General features: G+C 37.6%; 1 protein-coding gene across 3 annotated transcripts in view; it reads left to right on the top strand.

Moving 5' to 3' along the window:
- ABI1 (abl interactor 1) overlaps nt 1-15708 on the top strand; it is a 95342-nt gene that overhangs the window by 65440 nt on the left and 14194 nt on the right. For 2 of the 3 annotated variants that reach the window (XM_083376192.1, XM_083376191.1), the window contains exons 4-7: nt 2900-3000; nt 7590-7730; nt 12349-12449; nt 14160-14336. In XM_083376192.1, the coding sequence (XP_083232318.1) occupies nt 2900-3000; nt 7590-7730; nt 12349-12449; nt 14160-14336 (520 nt within the window). The remainder of the gene's footprint in view (nt 1-2899; nt 3001-7589; nt 7731-12348; nt 12450-14159; nt 14337-15708) is intronic. The other variant, XM_083376193.1, reaches the window with a different exon arrangement.

The raw sequence follows: 15708 nt of genomic DNA, 5'->3' as shown, positions 1-15708 counted from the left end.
ACTTTTTGTGCAAGGAGCATTTCATTTGAGGTTGCAAGCATTTACAGACAGGGTATTAATTTGTTGAAGAATGTACATATGCAGAATATCTAAATTGGTATGAATTTAATTCATTCGTTCATTCATTCATTCAGTCAGTCAGTCAGTCAATCAATCAATCTATTCAGTCAATCAGTCAATCCATTCAGTCAATCAATCAGTTCAGTCAATCTATCCATTGAGTCAGTCAGTCAGTCAACCAATCAATTCATTTATGTATCTAGCCATCTCACATGGATTATTGAAACCTAACAGGAAATTTCCTGTTGGTTGTCTTGTATGAAATACATTTAAATAAATATATGCAATTGTAATTTTGAAGTATGCATTTCTGAACAGGAAATTTATTTCCCAGATTGTAGTAGTGATAATGAAATTGAGTTTAAATAATCTCAGATCAAAAGTCTTATTATTTACCTCATATAGTAAATATATTCACTGAAAGAACCACTATAGTAGTCCTCAACTTATAACCACAATTGAGCCCAAAATGTCTGTTGTTATGTGAGACATTTGTTAAGTGAATTTTGGCCCATTTTACGACCTTTCTTGCCTCAGTCATTAAATGAATCACTGCTGTTTATAGATTAGTAACCGTTATTAAGTGAATCTGGCTTCTCCACTCACTATACTTGTCAGAAGCTTGCAAAAGGTGATCACATGATCTTGGGACATAGCAACGGTCATAAATATGAACCAGTTGCCAAGCATTCAAATTTTGATGACATGACCATACGGATGCTGGAAAGGTTGCCACTGTGAAAAATAATCATAAGTTACCTTTTCTCAGTGCCACTGTAACTTTGAATGGTCACTAAATGAACTGTGGTAAGTTGAGGACTACCTGTAGTTATATAACTTTTCTATGACATCCTAGGCCAGACATGTCAAACACAAGGCCTGGGGGCCGGATCCGGCCCACGAAGTGGTTTCATGTGGCTTGCGAAGCCATCCTGGAAACAGTGAGGGAACGGCCCCCACTACCTTGGCCCTGGCCCAGAGACCCTCCTCCTGCCAGAGACCCTCAGATCTGTCCCACTCCTGCCCAGGCCCCCATAGGCACCCTTGATGCGAACGATGTAGAGCTGGCCATGTCCACCCAGTAGGCCATACGCACTCTAGCCACGCCCATCCAGTAGGCCACCCCCACCCTGGCCATACCTACCCGGCCCCTTGAGGGTAACCGCAGTGCTGATGCAGCCCTCAATGAAATTGAGTTTGACACCCCTGACCTAGGCCTTCAAAACGTTCAAAAATTCTGTATCTGTTTCTTTTTTTGGAGATGGATCATGAACATAATCATTTTGAACATGGAAACATGATTTAAGAATAACTGGCTTCTTCTTAAGCACATTTTGTTTGGATCAGACTGTCATTGTTACATTCCTAGTTTTCTTAGCTGGGTGTTATTTCTATATATAGCACCAAAGAAAAAGAAGAATTGTCTGAATGAAGCGTTCAGAAGGAAGGAAAGATAAGTTGTTTATAATTCTGTAGAAGTACTTAGGCTTCTCATGGACAAGCTCACATTTTTTTTATGCTTTGGGTATGAGTTAAAGAACAAAGTTTTAGAAGAAGCACAGTTCCTTTACTGTGTTGCTGCTTAGATGTACAACTAGATGAAGAGAAAATAGTGTGAACTAAGCTGGCATACTGTGAACTAGACTAGTGTTTATCTCTATAAAAGCAGCTTTGGGGTAGAAGCACAACTGCAGCATAGAAAGGTCTGTTTCATTCATAATGTGATGCAAATTGACCTATTATAAAATCAGCTCAATAAAGGATAGACTGATCAACATCTGGATTTGGGTGGTTTCATGTAACATTATTTAATAAATTCTATTTGTACTGTACCCATCAAATTGCAGGGGAATTTTAGTAGAGTTTGCCATCATCCCCAGTCTCTCCTCATTTCTACCTGAAAATGTTGGCAAGTTGTTCTTCAGTCTGTGTATTAAGTGCTAGTTTTCAGAGTGTGTCACAATTGCTGTAGCCACAACACTATATTTTCGGTTATGAGAGAAGAACAGTTACAAATCTTTGGGGGAAATTTGTTAGTCACAAGTGAAAGTTTGCTGTATCTGAATTGCAACTATCAGTTGGGGAAAAAAATATGCCAAGAAAATATTCATTGCACCATCAGTATTTAAAACCTGCCATATGGACAGTGATAGATGTGCCATTAATTTCTGCTTTTCTTCCTCCTTTTCTTTTTGCCAACCTAAGTGGCTAAAAGCCAAGGTAAGAAGAGTTATTTATCATTTGACCCAGAACACTCTATGACAATAGAGGCTAAGCCATTACACTTGAACGCTAGTGCTCTCTCCTATACTTCTCTGCTCCTTTTTCACTCATAGGTTATTTAGATGTGTTTAATTTCGGTTCCAACTGACAGTTAATATATTACTGATATACATCAACAGAAGCATTTTATTCATAGATAACATTTAATTTCTCTAACAACATAGTGCTTTGCTTTGATCCAGCAGTTGCTTTTTCTCTTAACGTTTTAAACAAGGTTTCCCAGAAACATTTGCATGCCTATGCTAATCAGATGCAGTTGGAAAAAGTGAATATATTGACCAATCTTGAATATTAAAAGTAATTTCTTTGGTTTAATATGATCACTGAAGTCAAATTTGTTTCATACTGGTGGGCATATTCACTGGTGGGCGTGAAATTACAAAGGGATGGTGGAAGAAATGAATTACTCTTAAGCTTAACCAAGTAAGCAGCAAAATAAGCTGTATTCTAAAACCTGTCTGGGAATCCTTTCTTCATATTATGATGTTGAAGCACACAACATTTATTTGAACTGTTCCATTTAAAAAAATATTAAAGCATTTATTCTGGTTTTCAGCATGGAAGCAATCAGCCTGCAAGAACTGGCACTTTGTCAAGAACAACTCCTCCTACACAGAAACCACCAAGTCCTCCTATGTCAGGGAGAGGAACGCTAGGGTAAGAACAAGGTTTCTGCTTTTTATGTTGACAAAGACCACAGTTCTGATAGGTTATGCAATACTGGATTAAGGATTAAGTCGTCTTATTTTTAATGGGAAGTAACTTGAATCCTAAGTCCATTTACTTCTAAGAATTAATTTTGTGACCCCAGGATCATCTCCTAAATGGTGATGTGAGAATACTAACTCAGTTGATGGTGTTCTCTTGAAGTTCTGCTACTGACAAAGGGTTTTCTGAATGTCCGAAGAGAATTTTCACTCTGGAACCAATAAAACATTTTATTTAGGTTGCTGGACAGTAAAAACAACAACAACACTGGATTAAGCTCAATCCACTTTCTTTTTCTAATTCAAGAGAATATCAATTCTGGGAGAAATGCTTAATTTAGGAAGATTTTGTTTCATATATTTGAATATAAGAGGCCCCTAGCCCAGTGGTGGTATTCAAATACCTGAACATCCGGTTCTCTGGATGCAGGCCTGGGCCTCCAAGGCCTAGAATGGACTTCCGGAAGTGACATCTATGCACTTCCTGTGGTTTGTTCTAGGCCTGGGGGGGCCGCCTCCGAGGCCTAGAACGGACTTCCGGAAGTAATATCAATGCATTTCCGGCGAGCCGTTCTAGGTCTGGGAGGCCTCCACCAGGCCTAGAAAGGAATTCCAGAAGTGACATCCACATACTTCCGGTGGGCCGTTCTAAGCCTGGGAGACCTCCAGGCCTCCGAGGCCTAGAAAGGACTTCCAGAAGCAGCATGGGTTCAGCCATTCTCCAAACTCAACAATTTAGCTACCAGTTCTACTGAACCGGTGCGAACCCGCTGAATCCTACCACTGCCCTAGCCCTTTTAATAAATAGCCCCTAATGCCCTTTAGATGTATTAGACTGCACTTCCAGTTATACTTGCTAGATTAGCCGTTGTCTGTGCTGGCAGGTAAGAAATGTAGTCTCTACTAAATTGGTCAGAGGTACCGTGCTGGAAAAGGCTGTTCTGCTGCATGGGCAGGAAGGTTGGTAACTAGCTGTCCTTTCTTTGTTTGGATAAGTTGTTGCATTATTAATTCTTAGTTTCAAGACACTCTCAAGGAAGGTGAAAATACTTTGTATAGGAGGCTAGTTGCAATAGATTTTACAAATACCTGTGCTACATGCCACACAACACACACACACACACAGAGAGAGAGAGAGAGAGAGAGAGACAGACAGACAGACAGACAGACACACACTGCATGAAAGATACTCTATCAAGCCTAGGTTTCGAATAGAAATTTAAGAAAACTCTAATTTCAAAGGAATTTTTAGATAGAAATAATTTAATTGGCCGTAAGACATTATTTATAATGTGATAAATAAGGAAGTAGTTTGGATGAGTCTATACATCTTTAGCAAACAGATTGTAATTGCTGAAAACTTGAGGAAAAAGTGTGTAGGAGACATAAGCCAATAAATTGGTGAAGACAATAAAAATCACTTTTTTTATTACTGCTAATATGGAAATGTTCACATAGTCTACCAGGAGACACACTGAGCACAAGGAAGACTGAATGATGAAATGATTAAAGAAATACATTCACTGAATCTTTTTGCCAGAAAAACACCTTGTGATATGTACATAGCAGTTATGCTGTTCCTTTGTGTGGCAAGGCATGTTAAGGATAAAGGTAAAGGTTCCCCCGCACATGTGTGCTAGTCGTTTCCAACTCTAGGGGCCGGTGCTCATCTCCATTTCAAAGCCGAAGAGCCAGCGTTTGTCCAAGGACGTCTCCGTGGTCATGTGGCCGGCATGACTAGACACCAAAGGCGCACGGAACGCTGTTACCTTCCCACCGAAGTGGTCCCTATTTTTCTACTTGCATTTTTACATGCTTCCGAACTGCTAGGTTGGCAGAAGCTGGGACGAGTAACAGGCACTCACTCTGTTACGCGGCATTCGGGATTCGACCCGCCAAATTGCCGACCTTCTGATCGACCAGCTCAGCGTCCTAACCCACTGAGCCACCGCGTCCCTCTTATGTTAAGGATAAAAGGGAATAAAAATAGGAAGTTAAAAAAAATTAAAGAGGTAACTCAAAAAGAAGAAAAGAGACTATAGTTAAAATTAATTGTCTCCAACCATGTATGATTTACTATATTTTTCTACTTTTGCAAACTAACTTTGCCTCTACTGTGTCTATAACACTTGATTTGTTATTTAAATTCTGAACTCTTTTTTTAAGGATTTTTAAGGATCTTAAATCCATCTAGCCACAAATTTCTTAATCTTTCCCTTCTTTTTAGCCTGCATGTTTCACAATTTGACCCTCATTCCTTGCTCAACATAATTTATTTCATACTTGTCAATCAGTTTGGAATTCAGTCCACTCCATACATTCTTAAACCTTTCAGTTCTTGTTTTACCACCTGCATTTCTTAAATATTTCACTTCTGCTGAATTTAACTTCTGTATTTTGACTGATGCACACCACTCTCACTTCCATGTAATAAAGTGACCACAAATATACTCTTACGTACAGCTACAGTCTGGAAGCTTTACTTCTTTAACAACAACTCTTTGCTCTAATTTTTTGCCATTTATTTAGATTTTTCAGTGATATTCTCCCTTTTCCTGCCAGACACAACTATCTAGGTTCTTGATATATTAATTTTCAAATCCAAACTCCTCTTATCAAACAATCAAACATTCACTGAAGATTATTTGCCAGCAAAAGTCAGCCAACACATACTGTAGCACCATCTATATATTTACATACATAACAAATTTACTGTTATGCCCCTACCAACACATCTGTAATGTAATTGCAGGCATTCTTTATACATAAATACTTTAAACAACCAAGAGAACATTATACATTTCTATCTTAGTCCTGTTGAACTGTTTACTAAATATTCCCTTTATTGCCCTGCATGCTTTACTTCATCATATGCTATTCTTACTACATTCAGCAACCATCCCTTAATTTACATGTTCACACTAATTCAAATTTTTATACTTGTGCCTCTTCTAGATCAATTAATGTACAATAAAATTCCATTCTCACATTCTCCCTTTCTGTTTGTATAGAGAAACAGTAACAGTAGTCTTCTAGTCATCAGGTACAGATTAAATAAGTCTCACAACTACTCCATGAGCAAATCACATTCCATAATCTAATATTTACTCATTCTCCTGAAAGCTCCTTGTTTAGTCCTCTTCACTACCAAAACTATTGTTTGTTTCCATCAAAATCACTTCGCAATTTTTCTGCCTCCTAACCATTCCCTTGGTGTCTTGGCTTTTGTGCAACTATCCTTTGCTCTAGTGCAGTATGTTTCCTAATCCGTTTTTGCTATAACCATTCTTTTGCTTAATTGGGGTTCTTACAAATTGCTTTTTAATCAGATAGAGACAGGGTAAACAAGAATGCCAGCTGCAGACTGAATTTCATCAAGTTGATGGAAGTGCAGGCAACACTTTTATTACCAAATATGTTATTCTATATAAGGTTATTTCTATAATCTGAAGACTTGTCAGTCCTTCCAGGTAAAACAGCAGGACACATTTTTTAATCAGCTAATTCTACTTTATTATACGGCTACATTAACAAAATCATGAAAATATGAAAGTACAGATTTCTCACTGCTACTTTTAATTACTGATTAATTAGAGTGGGTCTTTCCTAAGTTTCTTACCGTTTACTAAGGGCTCCTCCCTCCCTTGTCTGATTGTTTTTGGCAACATCTTGTCCTTGAAGTTCATCCTCACATTCAGTTACATATCTGTTCTGCAAGCTTACAGTTGTTGCCCATCTTCTACCAACTAGGAGATTGAGTGTTTTGTGACACGTTCAGATTTGTCACAAATTACCAGATGCATAATCTTAGAACAATTTTATTAAAAAAGTACTGTGTTAATGAAAATAATTAATTAAATGTTAGATAGTCTGATTTGTATCTATAGGTAGTCTCATTTAAGCCTAATTGGGACTGAAATTTCTGTCACTAAGTGATGCAGTTGTTAGGCAAAACATCATGTGACTCCACTGCTTAGTGACCTCAGTTGTGATAGTTCTATTACATGAGGAGCACACCATTATTAGGCAATCTTATAATCCTTCTTCTGCCCTGATGTGCTCACCTATACTTCAACTCCCCTCACCTGTGTATCTCACCCTCTAATTTCTACCCTTTGGGTCATCCTGCTCTCTGTTACTCTCCATTGCCCCTTCCAGCCTTTGCCACTTTCTTTCTCCAATGCTAATGAGGTGTGAAAAAGTCAGCTTTTGATTTTCCACATATGAAATAAGAAGGAAAAATATCCATAGATGCCTTCCTTGCAATTTATATTCCCAGAGTTATTTTTGAATAAAGAGTAACTTCACATTGAACTGTTGCTGAGACTCCATATATATGAGGTAGTCCAGTATGCCTAGAAGGTATCAGGTATTTATCAGTAATATAGGTTATGTAAAGAATTTGCTGAGCAATGGACACTAAACTGCTTAACAGTTAACAGTCACAGTGCAGTGAATTGTTTCCTAGTAATTAAACAATTTTCCATTTCTTTTTTCTCCTCTGTCCACTTTGCTTTTTGTCCTGCTTCATTTTGCTAGACGGAACACTCCCTATAAAACATTGGAGCCTGTCAAACCACCCACAGTCCCCAATGATTACATGACCAGTCCAGCAAGACTTGGAAGCCAGCACAGTCCTGGAAGAACTGCTTCCTTGAACCAGAGGCCGAGGACACACAGGTAAATGAAGTCTTAATGGCAAATTCAATCTTAGCAAGCAATAATAGAAGGTTGTAAGTAATAGAAGGTGGTATGTCTAGTTAATGAAGAGAAGGACAAGGGGTGACATGATAGCAGTGTTCCAGTATCTCAGGGGCTGCCACAAAGAAGAGGGAGTCAAGCTATTCTCCAAAGTATCTGAAGGCAAAAGAAGAAGCAACAGATGGAAACTAATCAAGCAGAGAAGCAACCTAGAACTAAGGAGAAATTTTCTGACAGTTAGAACAATTAATCAGTGGATCAATGTGCCTCCAGAAGCTGTGAATGCTCCAACACTGGAAGTTTTTAAGAAGCGACTGGACAGCCATTTGTTGAAATGGTATAGGATTTCCTGCCTGAGCAGGGGGTTGGACTGGATCAGGGCTTTTCAACCTGTGGTACGTGTACCACCTGTGGTACTTTGCCATGTGGCAGGTGGTATGTGACTGCTAGCCAAGTGAAAGGGAGGGGAATGAGCCTAAGCGAGCCAAGCCTGAGGGAGAGGCAGCTGCAGCTGCAGGACTGCCTGGGCAGAAGCCCCAGGAGCTGGCAGGGCTCCAGCTGATTTTTGGCTCCAGCTGATTGGTGCTTGCATAAGCAGCAGGGAGCTGCAGGTGAACTGAAGAAAAAGGGGGGGAGGAGAGACGAGGCTATAAAAGGAGGTAGTTTGGGCAGAACAGGGAAAGAGAAGGAGAGGTCAGCTGGCAAGGAGGAAATAGGGACAGAGAAGCAGCAGTTGTTGCTGGAAGAAAAGGTCCCCTGGTTCGTTTTCTCCAGCCAGGAGAATGCAATCAGCGCCGATGAAATGAAAACCCAGCATGTCGGAAAGGAGGTCGGTTTATTTAGTTCTGGATCAGCTGGCAACTTGATTGGGTTACCATAAGGATTTTTACAGTTTTTACAGCATTTTGTAATTCAGAGGCTCCTTTGTGTGCTTTGGTTATTGGAATAGTTTAGTCTGTATTTTAGGCTAGCAATGAGTCCAAAGTGTTGACTTCTGTAGGTTTAATCCCTTTAAACAAATTTAATTTTCTTGAGTCCGTCTATGGCTTTTAGAAAGTTTTCTTTGAAGGTAAAGGCTTAATTTAAGGCTAAAACCTTTCACAATTGCCGGAGCCTTTCAGTCTTGGTTGTGACTCGTGACACGCCTGAGGTAGCTTAGAGGGGAAAAAAAAGGAGTTTATGTGTTTATTTTGTGAGCCTTTCTTGCTTTGCACTTGTTTCCTGTGTCTTTAAGGGTACAGGCAAGGGATGGGATGGGGAAGGGGGTGCATTCTTACTACACTGTGGAAGGAAAGCTAAGAAGGGCCGATCAGCTATCTCAGGGGTCTACAAACTTAGCAATTTTAAGACCTGTGGACTTCAACTCCCAGAATTCCTCATACAGCCATGATGGCTGAGGAATTCTGGGAGTTGAAGTCCAAAAGTCTTAAAAGTGCCAAGTTTGAAGACCCCTGAGCTAGCTGGTAGTGGTGCATATTAATACACATGGATACATTCATCATACATTTGTCAGTGCAAAGGGAAAGTGATTCAGCAAAGGAATAGCCACCGAAGAAATTAAAACTGTACTTTTTTCCACAGTTTGTAATATTTTATTAGATTATAGAATAAAATACAAAAATACAAAAGCAAATAGTAGGATACAGTGGGGAGGAAAATGGGGGGGGGAAGTGAGGGGGAGAAGAGAAGAAGAACAGACTTCCTCTGTTGCAATAGAAGGAAGCATTAACATTGAACCTCAACTTTTTACTTTTCCATAATATTATAAACTAGCCATTTCTATAACAAGAAATGACTCTTAATCAGTAAAACCCAAAATCCCCCTCCTTTTTTTTTTATAGTCATCAGGTTTTTGACACCTTGCTAAGCACTGATGGTACTCAAATATTGTCATGTCCTAAAAGTGATGCAATCTGTGATAAGATTGAAAAGCCCTGGACTAGGTGACCTCCACGGTCCCTTCCATTATTGTCGTCATCATCATCATCATCATCTTCATTATTATTATTATTGATCATTGCTCAGTCAGCCAGATGTTCAGACTGGATATAGCATTTTTGTCTACCTATCGAGTCCTTACCAAGGACCTGGGATAGGCAGATGTGGATGTTTGATGGTATTATAGATATCATCACAGGATGGAAGCAGTTTCTAGTAAGGGCTCCTTTTGCAATTGACTAATGGCGAATTTGTCAATGCCAATGCTGTTCAAGTGGTGCTCCAGTTATTTTGGGATTGCACCCAAGGTGCCTATTACAATTGGTACTACCCTTGCTTGCCTTTGCCACAATCTTTCTATTTCTATTTGTAAGCCTTTGTACTTTGTTATCTTCTCCAGTTCTTTCTCGTCTATTCTTGTGTCTCCAGGCACTGCCACATCCACTATACAGACTTTTTTTGTCTTTCTTATCGACAATTGTTAAGTCCAGGGTGTTATGTTGCAGGGGCTTGTCTGTTTGAATTCTGAAGTACCAGAGCAGTTTAATTTTGTCATTTTCTATGACTTTTTCTATTTTATGATCCCACCAGTTCTTGCTTTCAGGCAAATGATATTTCTTGCAGATCTTCCAATGCACCATTATTGCTACTTTATCATGTCACTGCCTGTAGTCAGTCTATGCGATCTTCTTGCAGCTTATCAGGTGGTCCACTATTTCTTCAGCTTCTTTGCATAGGTGGCGCTTACTTGTCTTGCTGTCTTCTCAATATTGACTTGGTATGCATTTGTTATTATTATTGTTATTATTATTATTGTATATGTTTTATTTGGTGCAAACCATTTGTTGTTTCCAAAGATTTGTTTCTAAGCCACTTTCTCTGTAGCTTTGAGGTTTCAATGTCTTTTTAGTCAGAGATTCATACTTAATGGATCTCTTTTTTCATCTTTTTTTCAAAACGTAAATTGCCCTATTACAATTTAGTAATTAATTGCCATATTTCTGCAGACTGATATAGGGGGCTTTGGGATTCATGGGCCATTGTTTGTTGATTTCTAGGTTTAAAAGAAAGAGAAATATTGTTTGTATTAGTAAAACACATGGACTACATGTATATGCTGCATTCGTTTTAAAGCTTGGTATTGATCTATTTCATCCTACAATGTTAAGAACTGCTGCTGGAAACAATGCTTATAGATTCTGGGCATGTTGAGCATCATCTTGGGAATTATTCTTTGAATTGAAGGATTGCCAAAAACTGTATGTAGCGAAGGCATCTCGATCTATAATGACCACAACATTTTTCAGTATTCTCTACTGATCTTTATGCATTGAAACAAGCCTCTATATTTATCATCTTCCCAGCCTCAGAGTTCATTCTACAGCAGGGCTACCGAGATTATTGAAATGATCCAAAAACAAGCATGATCTGAGAATTGGTTCTTAACTTTTCTGTTGCTTTAAGAAGGAAAGATGGGCTTAAGGCTGAAAGAAGATTGAGGAAGGAAAATCTGTCTACCTGTATAGACTTATTAGATATTTTTTCTAATTGTACAAAATTAATCTTTTATTCAACTACATTGGTCAAATAGTGAAGAAAAGAGGTTATAATTGGTTACTCTAATACCGCTTTCTCCAATTGATGCTTTGGGAATAAAGCTGTTGTAAAGATACAGAGCAATAGTAATTTTAATCAATATTTTTCCCTTAATGACAAAATAAAAGCTTTAGTGCCCAGCATTCTTTAGGGCAAAATCTTTCTGTTCTGAGCCATTTACTAAAGCACTGTATTATTTAGAGCAATTGTATAAATATCTTATTTGTACATTATTTGAGAGAGCAGAAACGGACTCTTAACATTGCAAGTGGTTTGTGATGACATTCAGCTGCAACCATGGCAACAAGTTCCAGGTTTTTGGCACTCCAAACACCAATTTTTGTGAGAATCTTGTTTATTGGTTGCCATTTTTAACTTTTCACTTATTTTGGTTGAATCCAACTGATTCATAGGTGATGCACAAATTTTTGCCTTGCTTTGAATTAGTATATGGAACATAGAGTAGCAGGTTCTCAGCCTGGTTCTTGCTGATGTTTCCATGATTCCTTATCAAACTGACCAGTGTTGTAATCAGACCCATAAATCTGGAAACCATCCAATTGGGGAAGGGTGTTTTAAATACATTTCTAACTGGCTCTATTTAACTTATCAGTGATAGTTTATTTACATAATACTTATGTGAAGCACTTTTCTTCATACTTTGATCCCAGGGAAATATCTCTTCTGTTCATCAGAATCACAATTTGCCTATATCTTAAAGTTTTTATTAGACAGTTTATTATTTTTGATTGGTCCAAACAACCTGCAAACATTCAGAGTATTATTTTAGTTGTTCTAACAGGTTTTTTTTTAAGTCTCAGGTAACTCCTCAGAGTTTTTAAATTAAATACTCCTAAAACTGCTTTTTTTTTGCTTGAGTAGCACATCTGTGTTTCTTGAAGTCAGCTCTGCTGTTATCATAATTATCATCTGGGATTCATTCCCCCTCTTTCTCTTTAGACAGAATAAAAAAGTGTTCACGATTTGCTGTTTTAAAGTCGCAAATGCTACATTGCCGGTTATAGCAATAATTTTATTTATCTGCTTGCTTTGTTTCGAGTAGTGGTAGCAGTGGAGGAAGCGGCAGTCGAGAAAACAGTGGGAGTAGTGGAATTGGCATACCCATTGCAGTGCCTACACCCTCACCACCAACTATTGGCCAAGGTATTTATTACTAAGTTGATCAAGGCCCAGAAACCTGTTTCAACAAACAATTCAGAAAAAAGTGGATTCTATGCAATATATCATCATTCTCGGTATCCTCTGCTAATTCTTGTAGTTACTTAATTCAGCTACTAGATACATTTATAGGGCTTGCTGATGGATGTAATTTCATAGATGACCTTGTTATGTAAATACATTTCAAAGAGGACTGAACATTTGTAGAGCTTTGTTGTGATAATAGAGGGCAGAAAAAAGGAAAGTATTTATCTTTTATGTTTATGTTTATGAAAATGAACAGAACCTGGTTTAATTTTTGTTGTAGTTTTTTTAAAAGCAGCGATGATTCCCCCCCCCTTATTTATCATTTATAACATTTTGGGTTCCAAAATAGACCCCCCAAATTGGATTTGGTTTATTTGTGATATATATCATTGGTTTTTCTCTCAGCTTTTTAAAAATACCATTCCTTATGTAAGCATTCCATATATATTTGTGTCCAAGTCCACATTTATATAAGCAATACCCTCAAATTTTTATCAAAAATACCTTGAAAAATGCACTGCCAGCCAATAAGTAATTTTGAAAATTAAAACATATGAAAAATTTGACAGTTGTCTTATCTGCTGGTGGCACATTTTTCATTGGATTTTGGTTAAAAATTTGAGTTCAGCTTCTCAGTGGATGAACCGATCTGCAAGTATGTATAGTATCCTTTCAAAAGAGGATATTCCTTTATTTAGAAGTGTGCTAAATCCTCAGATAGAATTAGAAAAGCAGCAACAAGAAAACCAAATTTCTTTAATTATTAACTTAAGAGTTTGAGTTTATTTTTAGATCAAGATATGACTGGTAAGTGAATGATTTTAGCAGCACCAGTAATTGTTTTTCCTAAAGCTCTTTCAGGATTCCAAATGTTCCTGAGATGGACAGAACGGTGAATTCAACCTTTTGAGAATAATGAAATTTGTTTATTTTTTGAAGTGCTAGATAGTGTTCCTTTTCTAACTTTTTTTACAGGACTGATGAATTGATGGAATTGGTTTTTGTTCTTGTGTGGTTTTGACTTGAATATAATAACAATTATTACTTATGTAACCATCTTATAGTTTCCTTAGTAAAAGTGTTATGCAAATACAGAAAAGGAATAAGAAATAGTAAAAGAGACAAATTAGAGAATGAAGGAAAGGAATAGAAAAATAGCTAAAACTAATTTACACCAACTAAATTCGCTGTCCTGAATTCTTCTTTTGTTGCAAACCATCTTTGCTTTTCAAGCCATTATGCAGCTACATACATAGTACTTTGTTATTCATGTAGTATTAACGAATAATCATAATTATTGCACTTGCACTTTTGTCTTTTACCTTCTGCACAGTCTACTTATTTAAAGGGACATAGTAGCTCTCAAATATTCATCATGAATATTGGAGTTATATAGCATTGTGTCTTTTGAGATGTTAAAATATGCGTTTACATAAGTTAAGATAAATCCTTTTCTCTCTCCCCAAAACACACGACTGATGTATTTTTTTCTTTATCTGTCCCATGAAGCCTAGTGGATTTTAATTTTCTTGTGCTGTGCTGTGCTGTGGTCTTCCTACCCTTTTCTTTTCCCTCCCTTACTCTTGGTTTCTGCACTGTGCTCTGAGTTGTTGTTTGTGTTTTGTTTTGCTCAAGTCGTCTTGGTTCCTTTTGGCTCTTGCATTTCAGCTGTTCCTGGGTCAGCTCCTGGTTCCCAGTATGGCACAATGACCAGGCAGATTTCCCGACACAACTCTACCACTTCTTCAGCCTCTTCTGCTGGATTTAGGAGGAATCCTTCTGTGACTGCTCCATTTTCTGCTCAACCCCATATTAATGGCGGGCCTCTCTATTCTCAAAACTCAAGTAAGGTTACTGCAGAGCATAGATCTCCTGGCTTTGTTTGGGGGCAAACCAGTCTGAAAGTTTTTCCTAGCTCTTGGTTTAATCATTGGTTTGAGTCACTAAGGCATATCCAGGTAGAACTTCTTTGTCCAAGCCATAATTGACCAAGCCAAGAAAGGTTTTGCACCTGCACAGTTTGTTTCTGTCCCTCCTTCCCCTTTCTTTTCCCTCTTGTGTTGCCTGGCTTCAGTCATTCAGATGCTGTTTATTAAACCAGTTTCCCACCACATTAGAAACTACCATTCAATCTGTAACTATAGAACAAGTTATGACTTTAGCTTTTTTAGAGGAATATTTTAATATGAGCAAGTTACATATTTATGAAAATGGAAGGCTAGTCTTTTCTCAAAAGAGTTATCATTAAAACGACAAGGTTGCTTTATATTTTGCTGAAATATGCATAGGTGGTCCTTGACTTACAACCAAAGTTGGGATCAGTATTTCCATTTGCCAAGCACTCAGATTTTGATCACATGATCATGGGGATGCTGCAATGGTTGTAAGTGTGAGGACCAGTTGTAATTCACTTTTTAAAAATTGCCATTGTAACTTTGAACAGTGACCCCCTAAATGGTTATGAATTGAGGACTGCCTGTAATGCAGATGACTAACTTAATTTATGTTGAGAATTGTCTTATATTTAGAATAATCTTCCTCTTGGGTAGATACAGCATTGTTTATTATCATTTCAATTAAAAATAAATTTATTTTTCTTGAAATAGCACATTTAGGGTTTCTGCATCCTGTACTGTGTAGTGAAGCTGCATTTGAATATGTAGTATACCTGTACAAGTCAGCATTCATAAGCCAAAATCACAGAGGTGATTACAAGGACTGTGCCAAGCATCTAGATTATTTTGCAAAACCTGCCTCATAATATTTTACACAATCTACTGACCACTGTATTTTATTGAGAATGTGGAATTACAGTTTGGCATTTTGAGTTAAACTGTATCTGGACATGGTTTTTACATATAGAAACAGAATAGCTTTCCCAACTTGATCAGCTTTGTTTCGATTCCAATTCCCAGAATTCCACAGCTAGCAAGGCTATTGCTGACAATTTTGAGAATTCAAGCCTACACATCTGGATCTCTGCTAGGGAGAGATTTCAGGAATGAGAGAAACACTTGAGTAGTTCTTAATATGATAAAAACATTGAGAGATATTGCTATATCCAGTCTACAGTTTCAAAATAAATTGGTAATATCAGCTTGCCAAAGATATGCGCATTTACAAATAAATAAAAATAGCTCTATCACTTTCATGTGCTTTGCTAGTAACATTAAAGGATCTTTGAGAAAGAACTTACTTGATCATTTTTAATTTATTA

The sequence above is a fragment of the Vipera ursinii genome, assembly GCF_947247035.1.
Source record: "Vipera ursinii genome assembly, chromosome: Z".
In the NCBI taxonomy this organism is placed as follows: domain Eukaryota; kingdom Metazoa; phylum Chordata; class Lepidosauria; order Squamata; family Viperidae; genus Vipera; species Vipera ursinii.
This window is presented reverse-complemented; position numbering and strand designations above follow the sequence as displayed.